At 39.1% G+C, this 20,000-nt stretch overlaps 1 protein-coding gene across 3 annotated transcripts in view; it reads left to right on the top strand.

Moving 5' to 3' along the window:
• Positions 1-20,000, top strand: part of mtgo (miles to go) — a 117,462-nt gene that overhangs the window by 63,117 nt on the left and 34,345 nt on the right. For 2 of the 3 annotated variants that reach the window (XM_068295668.1, XM_068295667.1), the window contains exon 2: positions 10,930-11,982. The exons of the other annotated variant lie outside the window; for it this stretch is intronic. In XM_068295668.1, coding sequence (XP_068151769.1) covers positions 11,046-11,982 — 937 coding nt within the window. In that variant the 5' untranslated portion in view covers positions 10,930-11,045. The remainder of the gene's footprint in view (positions 1-10,929; positions 11,983-20,000) is intronic. 3 annotated transcript variants of the gene reach the window in all.

Raw genomic sequence — 20,000 nt, 5'->3', positions numbered from 1 at the left:
TTTCCTTCTCTTGCTCTTTTTATCTTATTTTATTTTCTTTTTTTTTGCCTCGTTCAAGCTGTGGCATAATTTTTACGCATTTGCCTTTGACTAGAGAGTGTGTGGGGAGGAGTTGGTGGAGGGGTTGTGGGGCAGAGTGTGGTATGCCAGGGGTTATACGTAGTTGTAGTTTCCGATCTGAGGGATGTGGGTAGGCGTGGCACACGCTCATACTTTCTGTGTGTGTGTGTGTGTGGAAAAGTTAAACAATTCATGGTCTAAGCTTTATGCTTTATACGCAAAAACTTTGAGTTTTGATTTCTGTTGTCACAACCCCCTTACCGACCACCCTTATACCTCTTCTGGGTTTTCACCATCCTCCTGTTTCTCTTTTACTTTGTATGCGTGTGTGTGTGAGTCTGTGTTTGTGTGGAACGCTTATCTGTACCGGGTGCCAAGACACAGACAACGCACATTGCGGCACACGCGCTTCGTATGGTGGGCTATGAGGGTATACCCAGCAATTCCAGTACCCTAGAGAGCAAGTTTTTTTTATATATAAGGATTTAAAGTAGTAAAATCCTGAGGTAGTTGCTATAACCAAATTCCACTCCAAATTCCGCTTGGAAAGCCTTTGTAAGACTGAACAATGGATTAAGGTTCAAACGGAATCAAAGAATGACACCCTAACTGTTAAGCATTTGCTCAATCAAATATCAACTATTTTTGAATGAAATTGCAGGGTATACGAACAGTTTCAACATTGACCGCAGCAGTTTAACCAATTCTCGTTGCTTGTTTTATGTTTATTTGTTTGGGGCCGCGGCGTTTGCCAAAAAGCAAATGCTGTCTATATAGCATCTATCTATGCGAATATACTTATGTATATACAGAAGTACTATATATACATATAAACGTGTGTGTTTGTGTGTGTGTGTGAGTGTAACTGTCTACTTGTGTGTTTGTTGAGGCCAAAAATCTACTTAAATCGATAAAAACTATCAAATCTGTGTACGCCTCTGGCTGTCGCTATATATGAAGCTGGCTCCGCACTGGAGTTTGCCCATGCCTCGTTTCGTCACTCATACGACATGTGCGCCGTCGTCGAAGACCAAGACGATGGTTGTAGTCGTCGTCGTCGTCGCCACTCATTTTTCGCCCATGTTGCGTATGTTGTCAAGTCTCTTCCGCCGCTGCTGCTGCTGGTGATGGTGATGGTTCTGCTGGTCGTGGCGTTTGGTGGTTGGTGCTGCTGCTCGCTCTATATAGCTTTTTTCTTGGCATCAGCCACTGAAATTCTTCTTCTTATTGTTGTTGTTGTAGTTGGCATGTCCGTTCTGGCATGGACTTGGCCCAGGCTCATTGTTTGGGGTTTCTTTTCTTTTTTTTTCGCCATATTTGGTTTGGGTCTTTGGATTTTTGGTAGTGCGTTAGGCAGAAAGCAGGCAGGCAGCAGCATTTCCGTTTCTTTTTCACTGTTGTCAAGCGGCTGAAACACACTCACTCACACACTTACACACATGGCGCCGACATTAAGAACGGCCCAAAACAAATGAGATCTATGCGAAATATTCCCCAGTTAGTTACAATTTGTTTGTCCATCTCATACCCCCATCGGCAAGAAGAAAAAAAACTATAATGCTAAATGACAAAATATGACAAATTATAATAAAAAATATTTAGCCAAAGGGACAAACGGAACAAAACGTCTCGAGGATAGTCCAAAAGAATATTTATGACCTTTCTCACAAAGGAAATCTCTTAAGCAATCCAAAAAAGAACAACAAAAAATTGACAGAGTAAAAGTGTGAGTATTCTTTCGAATGTCTGCCACATTCTGCGGTCATGATGGAAGGCTCTTTTCACACCACTTCAAATTAAAATCACGCACTGGTAATATGGGTTTTATAGATAGTGCGTGTCGCGATTTAACAATCATCCAACCAAGAATATAAAAGAAGCCCATATAAAGAATTCGCAACAATGTCATCTAATCATATGGTAATTATGTGTCTGTATGTGACTTAAACGCCCAACGCGATCAAAAGTGTTTTAAATGATGACCAAAAGCAACAAACCTGATTGACGGATTACTCATACTTGGCAGGTTATAGGGTTATATTAGTAAACTTAATAACTATAATATTAGTTATTATAATAATAACTATTTGATAAGGCAGAAAACGTTCAAAACTCGTATTCTATTTCTATAAAAAACATTATATTTCACAGTCCTTTCGAAGTTGGAGGCCATAAGCCTTGCACTCTTGCACATGAAGCAAAAAGCATTTTGTTTTTCCAGAAGGTCATTCATTTTAATTACCAACAAAATAAAGTTCTAGAATTACACAGAGCCAGAGAGAGAAAGTTATATGTTATTCCATAAAAAATTAATGCCAAAAAGGCGTTATGACATTATTGAAACAAAACGGAAAAGGCAAAAAAGTTATAAACCAGCGCATGGAAAAAAAAGTGCATAAACTATTGCAAAACACCAAGAGCTGAAACAGAAAAACTAAACAAAAAAATGAAAACAAAACTAAGCGGGTTTCTGTATAATTGGGAAAAACCTCTCGGCAAAGTTTCCAATTATAGTAAGGGGGTGAGAGAGAGAGAGTGAAATTTGTGTTAGGGGTTGGCCAAACCAAACGAACCTACAAACGGTGCAACATTTGTTGGCGTTAGTAGTGAACAGCAAGTTAAAGATTCGAGTTGAGTTTATTTTTCGGTATCCCCCTTTTTTGGGAGGGTTATTCACATACAAACATATATTTCAAAAACAATTTTCACACATGAGCAAAATTGCACACACAAAATACAAAAGTTTATAAACTCGCAATACATACACCTATGTGTTTATGTATGTGTATGTATCTACCACATAGAAGTATTAGATGCTGGACCCAATGAACCAAACGTTGGCAGATTTGCCTCTGCTTTTTGCTGCAAATTTCGATTAAACTGGGAAGGAAAAAGAAATCTGGGAATTTTGATTCCCAAAACCAAAACAAAAAAATGTTTTGTACATTTTCCAGTATATGTAGTTTTCTCTTTGTTTTTGGTTTTTTTTCGAATTTTATGCATCAATTGTCGCTTGCCATATGCACACATAACAACAATTTCTGATATGTTGACTCCTATTGACACTGCTGCAACTCTATGCTGTTGCATGCCCCAAGGCGTTTCTGCGGCATTAGAGAAATGTTGAAAGGCATTCGGCAATGCTGTGGCTGCCAGCTTGTTAATTGGCTCCAATGAGTTGGCAACATAAATTTTTGTTAAGTCTCTCATTTGTGGTTGTTTATTGAATTAATTTTCTCATTCATTTGGCTCTTTTCCATTTCATTAAAAGGGTTTTACCTAAACAGGTCAATTATAAATTGCTTCTCTTTTCTATTATGACATGAACTTATAAGTAAAAGACGATCTTAAGCAATATACTCGAAAGCAACTATTTTTCAAAAAGTTAAGAAAGAGTAAAAAATTTTAGATTAAAGTCGCTCTACCATATCCATACACCTAGCCATCAATGAAGCGATTGTTTGAACCGAATCTATCCATCAAATATGTTTGGAGCTGTCTCCATTTCATGTCAGTCACAGTTAATACTTTTTCTTTGGTAGTTTTTCCTTTTTGTTACTTTATGGTATTTATTATGAAAATTTCTCTGCTATAATTTGTTCATGCTTTTCGCACATTTATTTCTCCTTTTGTTTAAATTTTTTTTAGTTTTGTTCACATGCCTGCTAATTACATGCCTCAATGCTTGACCACAATAAATTTTACTTCTTCTGCAGTTCGGATTGTCGGTTTTGTTTTTTTTTAGATATATATTCTTTGTTTTCGTTGAAATTTTTCACTAGAACAAATGAAAATTTTTACCAATTAGTGGCGCCTGTGTTGGTAAAAAATTTAAAGAATGTAATTAACAAAAAAATATGGAGAAAAAATTACCATAAAGGGAGTAAAATTGCCATGGCACGCCCTTGTCATAATATGCAAAGTGAATGTGCAACTGTCTGCCCAGCCCCCGATTCCCCTTCTCCTTGTCTGTCTTCTGGTCTACTCTGTGGGAGCTCTATGGTGTGTGTGTGTTGGGTATGATTGCTGCATTTATGAGATAAGTTTTTACTGTCGACAACAATTAAATTACATTTTAGAGTTTATGGCCTTGGCTTTTGCCTCGTTGTCGGTTCTGTCGCCAAACTTCAATAAATTCTAATAATTTATTTTACCGAAAAGTAGAGCTCTGTAACTGTGCAACTGTAATTGTGGAATCTTTGACTTTTTGGTCATAAAATGTATCCTCCACGTTGATATCAGCTATCCAACGTGTTGGCCGCCAGTTTATAGTGCTCTTTGACTACAAATTGATTTTTATTAATGTGCAGAAAATGTCATTCAGCTGCCTAACCCACCCATGTATGCCACCACACCCTTCTTCCCACAACACCCCCTCTTGCTCCTCTTGATCTGGCCCTCTGCTCCCGCTGCTTGTCACCCGCATAGTTCTGCAAAATGATTGTAAAATACTTTTGCGCGCCTGGCCCATTGTCATAATGCAGTGCCACGCCCATATACACCCGCATATTTGTGTGTGTGTTTGCATTCGAGTTTGTGTGCATATCAAGGGCATTCATTTAGTCATTTATGTGGTTTTCATTACAACTCTGGTGACGCCCCCAAGGGGCGAACGCCTTCCGTTGAATCAAAAACCACTGAAAGTGCACTGGAAATGTGCGTGCCGTGCCTCTAGCGATTCATTTCAGAGTCCTAGCCTCATGTCACTTGATTTTTGGTTTTAGTTTTGCATCCGATTATGCGGCACGTTGAGCTCCCTATCTCCTTGCTAAAAACTGGGCGTTTAATTTAGAGTGTAGAACACATAAACTCATATATCATTGACTGCCAGAGACATTGAATTGTAGTCGGGCACACACACACACACGCACACACAGAAAATGTTTTAATTAGTGGTTGCTATGCATTGGGTTTCCCCTAGGAACCCCAACAACCAACCGAACTAGAAATTGCCATAAATGAAATTGCAGAGACGAAATAGGTGACAAAATTATTGTCATCGTGTAATTAGAATTAAATGCACTTAGTTATCGTAATCAGCTTAGCGTTGCGTAAAACTAGCTACATACATTTGAGGAAAAGCGGTGGTTATATATAGATTTCATAAAGTAACTTTTAGGTGGAAAGGTTTCAACAAAGGAACTTTAATCCTTTTGAAAATATCAAAACCTTTTTGGAAACGTTCTTACATTTGTACAAGAGATTATTAGTCAACTAAATAAATGAAATGAAAATTGATTATTTCGTTTTCAATGCTTGGATAGATTTTCTCTTGCCAGGTTTTCCTGATTCTTGAGAAAGATTTTTCATTCACATATGCTCACTCGTTCATGCAACACCAAATTTCAATTATTTTGCTGTCACCCGCATGAGTGAAACTAAGTATAATTACTTACTTGGTATGTTATCTAAAACTTGGGCATAATATCAATGTGCATTTGTCAGTCTCTGTGTCTGTTGGCTATGTGTGTGTTTTATTCGTTTTCCCATTTACCATTTTATGCAATCTCTCTCTGGCAGTAATTAGCCAGCCACAGTCAACATTTTCGATTGCATTGTTTCCATTTGTTGCGGCCTTATGCAAGCTGGAAAAACACGAGAAAAACCGAATAGAAAAAAAAGGAAAAGAATGGCACAAACAATAACCAGAAATACCAAAAACCCAAATCATTAACATACGACTAAGTTGGGGTTTGTATGTGTGTGTGTGTGTCAATGTACGTGTGTGTTTGTCTGTGGTAACCACAGTAGTAATTAAGCAGCAGAAGAAGCTGTCGCGCCAGTGGCAAAGTGGTTTGGTGGACGCAACAGGTTGCAAGTTTTGTGCATATGGAAAAATTGCTGATGTTGCTGTTGTTGTGGAAAAGCGTCATGAGGAAATTATTGAGGCATGTGGCTGGTATTTTGTTGTTATTTTTTTCGGTTTTCGGCTTATGCAATTAACTTGGTTTGGCAACAGATACAACAACAACATCTACATGTTGCCACAATTTATTAACAAAACTTTTGAACCAGAAACGGAACCACCCAATAACCAGTCATTGAAAATGGGAGGGGGCATCGTCATCATCATCACCCACAGAGGCATCTGGAGCGGGAGGCGAAGGAGAAATGGCATCAAGAAATGGGCACAGAGAAATGTGTGGCACGACAAAAACGCACCTGAGACATTGCCATCTCTTTCCCTCCCCGTCTCTGTTTCTCTCTCTTTCTAGTCAATGGTCTCAGCCTTGCCAGCAATTTCCAGTCCAGACTTCAGACGCACTCGAGCGCAAAGCAAAGCAAAGAAAGCGCACTACAAGTGTCCCCTCGCCATTCTTCTTCCCTGTCGTGTGCATGCCTCACCAGCAACTCCTCCAACTCTTCCCATCCCCAATCCCCCCTTAACTATTCCTCATTTTTGCTACTCTTTGGCCTAGGCATTTTTTCATGTCTTGGCCGTTTCGCGTTGTTGCTGTTGCTGTTGCTGTTGCTGTTGCTGCCTCTACAGCCTCGGCCAACTTGGCCAACTTGTCTATTAACGGTAACTAGGTAAATGTTAGAAATTACCGTTAGAAAAATTGCCTCTGCTCTCTTGATGTTTCGTAGTTGTATTTTGTATTTGCGGCACTGCACTTAAAGTAAGCCATTTACTTGACTCCAACAAAACAAAATGATTTCAAAAGGAAAACAAATATTTTTTCTCGATATTGGTTCAAAAGTGATATGGTTATGGGTTGGTTCTAATCATCTAGGCAGTTTTCTGTTAACTCACTTATGACTTTAACCACTTTTGTGTTAGCCAAAGTAAAGGTTAATATCATTCTATTCATTTTTCCTAAATAATTTCAACGTTTATCTTCAATTAATTTCAGATGATTTATCTGTGGGGCTTTTCTAGTCTCTTTGTGAATGATTGGGATATTAATAAAAAAGATGAATGAATTATGCATTTGTCATTTTTATGGCACTTGCATTCTCAGCACTCGATGATTGTGCGAAAATAGAATGGGTACCTACCTATGTATGTTCGTTTGTTTGCGCATATTGTATGTCAGGGATAACTGGCAGACTCTTAAGAACTTTAAGGGGGGCATGTCAAAGCTAATCTTAATGATTCTGTAAAAAGTTTTTGTTTGCATAATGAATAGTGAATAACTTGCATAGATGAATGTATATATGTATGTATCTGTGGCTTAACTCAACCTTAGGTGGCACATTTGTATTCTAATTGATTTAGTGCGTCTGCAGCAGCAGCAACAACAACAATAATCACAATAATGACACCAACAACAACAACAGCAACAGCATGTCTTAAGAACTTATGTTAAAACAAGAAAGCGAATAAGTGCAACTGTTGTCACCTGTCTCAATATGCTCCTCTCATGGCTGTCTCAAGTGCATCTCCCACAGCAACAACAACAACAACAACAACCATTCCTAGACAATGACAGCACGCACCTTATATATGTATGTATGTTGACTGCCACGTTAGCTGCAACACAGCCGGATATCTACGCAGCTTTGGAATTGCCTTCATTTTGTTTTTTGTTTTTTTCGCTTTCTTCTCTATTTAATGGCAGACAGACGAGTGAAGAAAGGGCAGGAGCAACATTTGTAGACTTTCTTGGGGACACTGCCGCATTTGTGTCAAAAGTGTCTAGACCGGGATAGGTTAGAATAGAATAGGAAGGGACAGGACAGGATAGAAATGTTATAGATGGCGGTGGGAGGAGTTTCGAAGGCGTGTCGGGCCACTCAACGGCAACGCATTTACGACACGTTGAGCGTGTTGATGAGGACATTCTCTTTGCTACATCTAGAGCCAAAAGCCAAAGCAACCCGACAGATCTAGGCATCCAGTCATTCAGGCATCGCACTTAAAGCTCAAATCCAGAATGTCAACAAATTCAAAAGTGTTGCACAGTTCAGTTGTGAATATTTTGTACCACCACCTTCTGTATCCATGTGGCTTCTACTTGGCTTTTAAATCAGAGTTGCGATGTTTTAAGCTTCTGGCCATTAAAATCAATGGTTCGAAAAGAAAGTACTTGAAATCCGTCTTGAATAAGTGCTACACAAAGACAATTAATTGAACGTTGTGTGGCGAATTGGTCTATAGGTACTTAAACTAAGCACATAAATGTTTAAAGACAAGTCAAGGATTTCATTTGCTCAAAACTTCTCTAAGTCATTACTTTTTCAGTCCTGATCTAGTTAAAGAAATAACATTGTTTTACTTAGTCGTCGACGATGCTCGACTAAAGAAGAGAATAATCTCTTTAGAAATGCAGAGAAATTGTTCATAATGATTTATCAGAACACCTTATTTAATGGATCATTGAATTTCGTAATCGAATCGTGATCGTCTTCAGTCATTCGTCAGAAATTTTTATCATATTTACTTATTTCTTGAGACTAAAGAAACGCCTTTCCTTTGTCGTTAAATTTATTGTAAATGTGCAATGAAAGATATTTTTGGTTTTAAATTATGCAAACATTTCATTTGCAGTACACACACACACACACAGAGTAAATGACACTTTAGAATACCACACGAAATATGAATGTTCTATAAGCATTTTGTGTGTATCGATCAATATGAGACTACCAGAGATCGGTTTACGTGGTTATGAAATGAAATTTGTGGAAAAAAAAAACATATTTTGCATTCCTCTGCAGTCAATGTACTCCAAAAATGAAAGTTCATGCTTTTTCCTTTTTTATGCTGGTTCAATGAACTACTCATTCTATCTCACTCTCATTCTCTGTCGCACTCTTTCGCTGCTTCTGTCAACTCTCTGTTTCCGCCTGTTGTGCCTAAATACATACATACATACACGTACATACACATACATGTCTCTCCTTCTGACTGAATGCAACTAAGCAACACCTTTGTCAAAATGCTTGACCAGTCAGCGCATTTCTCTGCAGTTTCTCTGTCTGCATGTGTGTGTGTGTGTGCGTGTGTGTGTGTGTTTCGAAGGTGCGATAAATTGCGGACAGACGGGTAAAATGCACGAAAGGGCCAAAAAAGAAACCCATTAAAGTAAAGCTGCATTAACAGCTAAATGAAAACACCCAACCAACAATAGCCAAAAGCAACAACAACAACAAAGGGCAGGCATCAAATTTCGCCATGACAGACAGAGCAAGCCAATACTCAAACCCTCACCATCACTTACTCCCTCCCTCTTGCCAAGGCACTGCACAGGTATCACAGACACAAGGAGAAAAGAAAAAGAACTGTAAAGCTAATGGCGGGGAATACCAAATCGAACGATTAAGACACGTTTACGTTTTAATTTTGTGTGTTTGCATTGTTGTGTTCTTTATTATTATTTGTTTTTTGTTGTTGTTTTCATTTTTGTTTTTGTTTTTTGTTTGCTATTTGCGGGGTTTCATTTAAGTGTTGTAGCTGCTGTCATCGTCGTTATCTGTGACTGCATGTGGGTGGCACCAGCCCCTCCCCCCACCCTCCCCTTTCCGCTAGCCCACTCCTATTGCTCGTTTACTAATTTGTCTCTCTCTCTCTCTTTTTTCCCCTCTCACTGTCTCTCTTTTTCTCTGCCGCTTTGTGCCTTCTGTGTAAATATTTCAATTATTTGTCAAATTGACACAATGCGCCATTTTCTGCTGGCTATGTCCACAATTTGCAATTGTTTGGGGCCTGATCAACAGTAACAACAATAACAGCAGCAACAACAGCAACAACAACAACAACTGTGCTCAGACAGCGTTGATGCCTGTGTCAACATTTAGTGATAATTTTCCATGTGATTTATGGATTCTCTCTAAATTTAGTTGGCACATTTTTTCGTCATATTTTTTTTTTTGCCACACATTTTTAAAATGTTTTTTTTTTTTTTTTCTTCATTATTTACTGGAAATTTAGACCGGAAGTCTTTGCGACGAGCACAACGACTTAGCAAAGACCTTTTCCAAATAACAGAAATATTTAGTTTAATACATACATATGTATGCTGCAACATGTGTTTAACATTATGTCCTCCTCTCCCCTTCCGCCCCCACACACCCACAGAGACGAGTGGGTGGTCCATGAACAGTCAGAGATCAAAGTAAATCGAATTGGGAACGTTGCTGCATTTGGTTTTTGGGTTTCCATAAACATATGACAAAATTTTTTAATAACAGGATTATTAAAGCATTTTAAATAAATTTCTGAGAAATGTAATGTCTGTCTAAACATATTTCAATTTCTTATGTTAGAAGGGGAATTGGGGCATTCCCCTCGGCTGATCAGTTGTTCAGTCAGCTGTTCAGAGAAAGTCAACAATTCTTGTTGAACCTCTTAATTTCAGTGATGTCATGAAGCACTGAACTTTGAACTTTATCCAACTTATTTTTTTTCAAAGGAGTCCAGCTTGCATTCTACAAACTGTTCTTCCCTATCAATGCGAACTAAAATAATTTTGACCAATTCATTTAAACTTTGCCAAAATTTTGGTTTTATATTGAGAAATAGGTAAACTTTTGACATTTATTAAGACTTTGGCTTTAGGTTTAGCTTTACTCATGTATTTCGTAAAGAAGCGAAAAAAATGAATACTTGTGTATTTCTATAGATAAGACAATCTTGGGATTCCACGAAATTGACCCAGTTGTGGTATATATACGAATTCTCTAATTAAAGCCAACTACATACAAAAAAAGCAGCGAAAAAAAGCAAACAACATTGTATAGATAACCTTGACAAGGGCCGAGGCAATCAGTAATAAAAAGGGGAACACATTTCGCTCACTCTTATCTGTAGGCAAACGCAAAAAGCAAAAGCAAACGCAAACGTTGGGACCTAGTGGAATGTGGCAACTTGCCACAACTCCCCCATCCGACATATTCATTAATATTGGGAAAACAATTTACTTACAGATAAAAACATAAACACAAAACAGTTTTCCAAGCTGGCAACAAAGTTGCAGCAATAATGTTGATAACAAACTAGTTAAGCCGCATCAGAAATTTCAATCAAATTCTTGTAGGAAATCATGGTGCGATTGAATGTTGCCGAGCAACAAAACAGCAGCAACATAAGCACCAGCAACACCAGCAGCAGCAGCAGCAGTAGTAACAGCAACGGCAACGGCAACAACAATAACAATGCGGGTGGTGGCAGCTGCTCATCAACCACATCCTCGACAACGAGTTTGAATAGTAATTCAGCTTCGCCAGGCTGCAATATGGCTGCAGTTGCTCCTGTACCCCAGCAACAACAACCACAACAGCAGCAGCCGCCTCAACCACAGCCACACCACCAGCACCAACATCAGCAGCATTTGCCGCACCTCCACCATCAGCACCAGCAACACTTACAGCAGCATCAACAGCAACATTCTCCTTCCGATGGTGGATCTTCGAATTGCTCGTTGCCGGCCTCGCCGCCTTTGCTGCAGCAAACGGCGACGCCACCACAGGGCGCTCAAATTGTGCCACCTGTCTGCGCTTTGCATCATCCGCAACAGCAATTGACCTTATTGGCGGCCTTGCAGCATCATCATCATATGTTGCCGCCGCAGCCACCGCCACCACATGCCCTCCATCATCAGCAACCACCACCAAACCAGCAACAGGTGCCACATGAAAACGGACATGGTCACGGCCATGGCCATGGCCATGGAGGAATCTCGCCCAATGGCGGCGGCGGTGGCGGTTCATCGTCCAGCAGCGTCAGCAGCGTTTCCAGCGGCAGTGGCGGCAGCCAGGGCAACGGTTCCAGCAATGGCACCAATGGCATTGGACCGCCAACAGTTCCTCCTCCAACTGCAGCTCAGCTGCCACCGGGACCACTTTATATACAATATCCGGGTGAATTCTATCCACCCGAATACTATATAGCCCCACATCCACATGAGGGCATCTGTCCGCAGCATCCGCATCATCCGCATGCACATCATCAGCCCATGTGCGCCATGTCGGCGGAATATGGTGAGTTTATCAAGTCTTCCTCTATAAAAAACCAAGGTTTCCATTACGCAAGACCTTTATTAAACGATTCAAAATCAAGTAAGCAAGATACATATAGTTTTTGAAAGGCCATTTGCAATGCAACAATAACATTCGTAATTTTACTAATAGATACTTAATAAGCCGAGTACTAAAACTTTAATACTAAAACGAAAATCATTTTCCACCTGGAAAGAACCAGACGATAACAATTAAAATATGTACGATCTACGGAAAATTGACTTTGCATTATAACTAGAATTCGTCAGTCGTTAGAATTTAATGCTTTGTTCGCTTTCCGTTTTTATTTTTCAAGTCCATCAGCAATTTATTAGATAAAAATGAAAAATGTTTGAATAAACTTTCCTAGCTCTTTCAACTAATTACCGATTTTTGTTTAAGCTGCCAAGCTATCAATTTCCTCCGTCTGCCTTGGTATGCAGCTGATGGCTGCTAATTACATCTGAAGTAATCCCTTTCTTAAGCATCACAATTTCTTCAAAAAAGGCGAAACTTTTGTTAAGCCTTTTCAGAAACCGAAGTTATTCTTAAGCTGCCAAAAAACTTGCCAAGCGAGAAGACTAGAGGCTAGAGATAAAAGAGTGTCGAGGAGTGGAGCCATTGTCGTCGCTCTAAATCTAAAAATAGTCCACAAAAAACCACAAACCAAACCCCAATCCCTAAACCCCAATTCATCTCATGGTATCGCATCCACCGCCCCACTTTGCAGTAAGTGTATACATTTGGCATTTAAGCTTCGTCAGTCTGCCCGCAAAGTCAACAAGTAAACTTTGCATTTGATTTATCTTTCCCCCTCTAGCGCCCTTCCCGACGAACCGGCTTAAGTCCCCGATATGGCCCTCCCTTCGTCTACTACCCTGCCCTGGCCTGTCTCTAAGACTTCTCTATGTTTCTAGTAGTCATTTAAAGCCATCAGCATCAAATTAACTTGAAATGCTTAGAGCGTTGGTTCTCTGAACAGAACTGTGTTCCATACATTTGATTCCAAACATTGAGATAAGAGAAAAAAATGTATTAATAGATCTAACAGGAACTGGAAATACGCCCACGCAACAACACAACTTAACAAGAAATTTAAGTCAACAAACCAAAAGTAATCAAATTAAACTCAGTCTAAAGCAAAAGCTCGCTCACTTTAGGGTTTACATTTCATATTGATCTTAAATTAGTTTAGGCATCTATTATAAAATACTTGAAAAGTAATCTCTTATATTTAGTCTAAAGCCTAAGATTAAAATATTTGAAGGCCATATCTAGAAACTTCAATGATATACAAATTGGCTGTGTTATGTAGGACTGTGTAATTAATACATATTAAAAGTATGTTTATTCATACAAGCAGGGTGTCTTTTGGTTAGCTTAAATATTAAAATAGGTCGCACATACTAGATTAATTTACATTTACATACCTGCAAAAGTGCGCTCTCTTTTTGATTAAACGAAATTATCTTTAGTAGTTTCGCATAGTTTTTAGTATGTGCCTCCCTTAAACTTACCCTGTATATTGCAATCTCATCTTGGTCATGTTGTTCATGTAGCCACTGCTTCCACATTACCATGCACACTTTCAGAACGCCCACGTGACCAGATAACTGACCAAAGAATCTAACCATAACTGTCCAACCTGGCCAACGGACCAACGGGCCGGGCCGACTGGCAAACTGGCTTATTCTCGAATGTGCCAAGCCCAAAATAAGAAATAGAAACACGCAATTCGTTTCAGCGAATGGACTTAGTTGACTTAGAACTTACACGGAGAAAGACTTCAGACGACCAGAATGTGTCACTTCTCTGCCTAAATTGTTTGCCATCTTTCCAAGCACAGACACACGAGATGGCGTTGGGGGTGTGGGGAGGAATGTTGGGCATACGATGTTGGCAAAATAATTGAATTTTATCAAGTTTTGCGCAACCTAGAAACCTCAATAACCACCATTTTCAATTTATCAATGTCATTAACCTTAATTGGGGCGGCAAAGAAGCGACAGCGACAGGGGAAGGTGAGATCGGGGATGCCATAGACCAAGAGGCAGATGCTTGGGAGATGCCTAAACAATGGGGCAGCATTGATTGAAATAAAAGAAAATGAAACATTTGAAATTTAAGACAAAAACACAAATTGAATTCAAAAACACAAATTGAATTCTCAGTTATAGTTTTTTTTTTTTGGAAAACCGTTCCCAAAGGGGTGGGGCAAGGGGTCTGAAAATGGGATAATTTAATTTGCATGTAAAGAAGCTGCAAGTAGTAATAGTTGAATCGAGTTCAGGCCAGCAATCTTTCTCGTCTAGTCCTTTTATGCTAACCATTTGCTCCTTGTTCTCATAATTTACAATTACAGGGAAGTGTAAATGGCTTTACCTCTCTCCACTTCTCACTATCTCCCCCTAACTCTATCTCTCTCTCACTGTCTTTTTGTGCGCCCCTTTCCAATCTCCTCACTGCCAAGCCTCATTTGCCAAATGACACGGGGTCTACACTACACTATTTCCTTCACTTACCATCTACATCTCCATGCCGTCCCCAAGCCCCATTCCACTCTGACTGACTCCCGTGCCCCTGATTGTAGTTAATCGAATAAACTTGCAGAGGAAATGGGCTCTGAGTGCTGCGTGCCGCTGGGCTGGGTGCTGCTGGGCCTCGACTCTTTGGTGGCTGCCATCTAATGGAATTTGCGCCCGGGGTCTACACTATATTGATATGGATGCTGAGCATGTTATAATTATAAGAATGCTGAGCATGCTCTTGTTTCCACACCCCCTCCACTATCCACACTCCCCGTTTATCGCAGTCATGTGCAAAATATTTAGCAGAATATTGCTGAACATTTTCTACGTTTCGTTTTTTTTTCCTTTTTTCTTTATTTTTCTCCTCTCATCTAGCGTCACTTTGAGAAGTCTTGGCTTGGTGTTGAGTCTGCAAATGCTTTGCTCTAATCAACATAATTCTTATTATTTTATTTGCCCACACAAACATAAATGGTCAGTCCGAACTATGCCAAACTATGCGGGTTTCGAATTGCGGATGTGTTCCAGAAAGGTTAAGATACGGAAGCAAACGAGGCCACCACCACAAAAAAAGAACAATAAGAAACGAAACTAAACTCGCCAAAAATTTAATATCCAGAAGGAAAAAAGCTATAAAGAGATACATATTTAAAGAAATAATAGTAGATGATACTCAATATCAGATCAAAGAGCCCAACTCACTTTCTATTCTGACTTCAATTAACAGATTTGACTTTGACCAGAATCAGTTTATAAAATGAAACTAAAATACTTACTTCTGACATGAAAAGTGTAGCATTTGATTTTGACTGTCAACAACATGGGAAATCAGTTTAACCTTATGTGTCTTTTTTTCTGTTTTTTGTGGGTCAACAATTCAACTGTACTTAAAATTTTATCGACTAACATTGCCGGATATGACAGCCAAAAGTTTTCTTTGAAGAAGCATGAGAAGATATGAACTTACCCCTCCACCTCCAACTACTGTCCGAGAGGATGGTGCAACAAGAGTGGCAGAGGCTCCCTGTCACTCACATACCAAAATGCTGTCACAATTTATGCCAACTCACGTTGGGCCACACCAACTCCCCCCCACCCCTTCCATTACGGCTTCTAATCTCGCGACTTCAATCCCAATCATACCATTCCCGGCTCCAAGTCGTCAACGCCATCGTCCAAAAACCATCTGCTTGAGCTAAAGCAATTTGTCATTTTGAGTTTGACAGTCGCCTGCTAGCTCGTTCACGCGCGACTGTCATTAGCATTTGGCAGCTTTGCACTTCAAGGCAGAAAACAAGAAACCAAAAAACAAAAAAAGGAACCGAAAAGGAATACAAAACGCATAAAAAACTAAAACTAAGAAACTTGAGAAACTATTTCGGCTAACCTTCGAGTTTGGCATAAAAATCAACGAGCCGCAAGACAGCGATAACGAAAAATATGCAAATGCAATGCAACCGACAACCGACTGACTACAATAATAAAATCGAGTAAGCCGAGGAAGCCAATAAATCTGAACAAACGTAAAAATGAGCAAGTTTATGCTTACCAAATAGAACAGATGCCGTTCCCAATACCCTATACATGGCAGGGAAGAGGGTATAACAATGTGCACAATGAAGAAAGTGAAAGAAGGACATGCCCGACGAAAGGATATTTAAAATTCATCCTAGGTGAACCAAAAGGTTTGCCAAATGACATTGTTTTATTGGACATCTCTGATTTATAATTATTTGAACAGGGTATTGCATTGTTTTAATCTACCTCTAACTCTTTCTATAGAGTATCTTAATGTTTCTGTCGACTTAATGTACTGAATTTTCCTTGTCTCTTCTCTTTTTCTCGTCATTTGGTTGTTTCTTTCTTTTGTTTGCTACCTGTCGCCTGACTGACTAACTTCCACTGCCCCTTTACATACAGTTTGACATTCACAACATTTTTATGCACTTTTCTCCCTATCCACTTTTTGGATCTCTATCCATCTCACTTACCTACTGAGTGTCTGTCTCTGTCTCTCGTAATTTTTTACGAGCTTCGAGTGGAGTAAGCTTTTTGTGTGTGCCCGACTCAATGCTGGGTTTTTTCTTCCTTTCCTTCTGGTAATATGACATCAGAGACAAAATGTTCTAAATGTTTGCAAAGCGTTTTATGTGCGGTAATAAGTAACAATCATATTGAAGTTTACTTCCTCACAGAATTCGAGATGAAAATGTTTGCTTTAAAAACACACACACACACACACACACACTTAGAGACAGATGCTGTATGGCAGTCTATTGTTCAGATATTGGAATATTCTATTGTATTATGGCGAACTGACACAGTTCTTGCACTTGCCTCGATTTTGGGCCTTCTCAAATTTCCTGAAAACTTTCAATGCTCTCTTCTTAACAGTAAGGCTCTCCGTTTCGTCTTACATTTTGTTTAATTTCTTAGATGCCAATTAGCTCATTAAAGAAGGCATTGAGACGAAAATTTTATTTATCTTCCCAAAGTTGAGAGTTCAAACAGTGAACGAAAAGTCAAGTCAAAGTTTACAGCCAAGTAATGAGTCTTTATAAATTTTTACCCTCAATATAATGTGCGGGTTCGACCCTCAAGTTAATTAAAAATTATTACCAAAGAGATTAACCAAATATAACACACACACAAAAGGGAAGAAAAACCGAAAATGAAGAAAATATATTGAAAATTATTGCCAGTGAGATTAAGTTGTGTGTGTGTGTGTCTGTGTGTATATTTATTCTTCTTCAAGTGTTGATGTAATGCTTAGATTGCCATCCCATTCTCATGCTTCTCCATCATCCTATCACATCTCCTCTCTCTCTCTCTCTCTCCCTATTTACTTCGGAGTCAGTTCATTGAACTAAAACCGCCCACAATTCCCGGGTAAATGGAGATGATGTTGGAGGTTGATGGTGTGGGGTGGAGTGCGGGTTATGATTTTGTGCCAAGTTGTTTATGTGTTCCTTATAGCTTAATGACACACACTTAAAACATATTTCTTTATTGGCAAAATCAGTTCATGAACTTTAACGTGCAGTGAACTGTACAGGACTAAGTCTGAGGCTCGCTAGAGTGAAAAAACAAAGATAAATGTAACACATATTCAAAGTATCTTCACTTGAAGTTTTCAGGTGACGTTGATAGTTGGACCAAATACTATTCGATTCCTTAGACCTTCGGGACACCAAATCAAAGCCTTATGCTTTTTAATTGATGTTGCTTGCTTTGAAACTTTAAATATTGCATTTCAATTGTGGGTAGAAACTAATTTGACAGATTTCATATGAAACAATTTGGACAATCTCGAAAATAAAGTTAAACAAATGTTTGACTGCATATAGTTTGGAGTTTTAATTTAGTTTATCATTTATGCATTTTGGTTTGTCTGCCCACAAAACTGATTTCCCACTGCGGCAACCAACATGTTACCTATCCTTTTGTATGATAAACCATTTGTCTGCCTGCAGTTGGGGGGTGGGGGCTTCTAGTTTAAGTTATAATTTGCAGCAAGTTTTGCGGCATGTGGCATTTCAGTCCCCAACTTAGCCCCCGTCTCCTTCTCATCATCATCATGCAACCATCATCCATCTCATCTTCTCCATGCAAGAGTTGCACTAATTGAAACGTAATTATATCATTTGGGCACGAGCCTTCGTCAACGATGCACTAATTGCTCATGCCACAGTTTGAGAGTGACACACATACACACACCCACCGACATATGATGATAGTTGCACACAAAGTGAATCTAGAGTGCATAGGAAAATTTAATAAAATATTTGCACTTAAATTCTACATATTTGTATAGATAGATGTGCATATATACTACATTCGTTTATATATTTTGGCAATTTAATTGAAATGTCAGGCACGTGGCCAGAAAAGAGAGAAGAAAAACGAGAGCCAGAAACTGAGAATTCGATTCCGTTTTCGCCCGATTTTGACCCCTCTGACTCTTATGGCCTAAGCCCGGCATACTTTCTGTGGCTGTCGCACATTTCCGGCTTAAAGTGGCAATGTTGTTGCCGTTGTTGTTGTAGATTTCCACTTCCGTTGCGACGCGTACGCGTAATTGATTTTCCCAAGCGTGTCCCCTTCCTCGATTCCCATCTAACCAAAAAAAAAAAAAAAAAAAAAAACGAACATTTTCCCCTCCCTACTCAGAACAAGGGGGAAACAAATCTCTGTTGTTTGGCCACAGAAAAAATTGCGTGTCGAATACGAATTTCAGTTGATTTGATTTTCGTTAAGTGTGAAGTTTTTGGCCAGCAGTCGAATACAGTGGAAAATCGGTGGAAAAGCGAGACTAAAAGTGACACGAAATCATATAGGAATGTTAAACCATCTTGGGTCATTTAATGCCTGGTTTCACTGTTGTGCAATTTCTTGTTTTTTTTTGGCAATCTAACGGTAAATGAAGTCACACAATATTTCACATCGCCCTCTGCCCCTGATCTCACCCAACTTATTGGGTGGTTGTGACCCTGAACTTTGTTTGTTTGCCGTAAAGCAAACAAAACAAATAGAAATAAAAAACAAAAAGTTTCATTTGTTATTTGATGAAATTTTCTCCACTGGGCTTATTACCTTACTCTTCGCATTGATTTTAATTAAATTTTTAAATTGCCTCGAATGCTGACTCATCCTCATAACCAATTTTTCCCACAGTAACCAAAGCAAAGCTAAGAAATCTGCGTCTATTGCCCATTTTTCTTGTGTTTTTTTCTTCTTAATATGAATTGCTATGAATTTGCATATGTCTGATGGGCGAGTACGTTGCCTACAAGTCTATTAAGTTGAAATTTATGAGAATTGCATTCGCAATAATGTCAGTGGAAAAGAAACGCGAAAGTGCTTCATCTCCACCTTCCCCACCCCCTTCCTGCTCTCTCCTTCCATCTGACAATTACATATAGGATTGCCCTCTGTGTAAGCTGCGTTTAAGCCAGCTGATAATCACTGTGGGCCATAAATAAATTCATTCAACTGCCGCCAACCAAAAGAGAGAGAGGGGGACCCTTAACGAAGGGCTTTACAAAGTGTCTATACCCTATTGAGATGGAACTTATAACGCATAACCTTCTCACCTAAATGAAGGGCCTCTTTTTTTCGTAGTGTAAACAAAGTTTCTTTAAATTGCACAAGAATCGTTTTTTTATACATTGCGCAATATTATTTTCACCAAGGCGTGGCGGGGCTTACAACCACAAAATGAAATAACTAAAAACCAAAAAAAGAAAACAAAAGAAACTAAACGAAATAATGCAAAATGACAAAATAACTTAAAGAGGCCATAAATTTTCTAGCTCAAGGACAATGGCAAATCCTTGTCCGGATCGAGTCGAGTCAAGTAACATTAAGTTGTGTCCGTGTGTTGTCCTGGTGAACGGCAAAATTGTCAACACGTTTTGGCAATTTCGGTCTTCTCTTTTAAGCCGCAAAGAGGAAGAAAACAGCGTAGAATCA

This window comes from Drosophila tropicalis, unplaced genomic scaffold (genome assembly GCF_018151085.1).
Source record: "Drosophila tropicalis isolate 14030-0801.00 unplaced genomic scaffold, ASM1815108v1 contig_845, whole genome shotgun sequence".
NCBI lineage: Eukaryota > Metazoa > Arthropoda > Insecta > Diptera > Drosophilidae > Drosophila > Drosophila tropicalis.
This window is presented reverse-complemented; position numbering and strand designations above follow the sequence as displayed.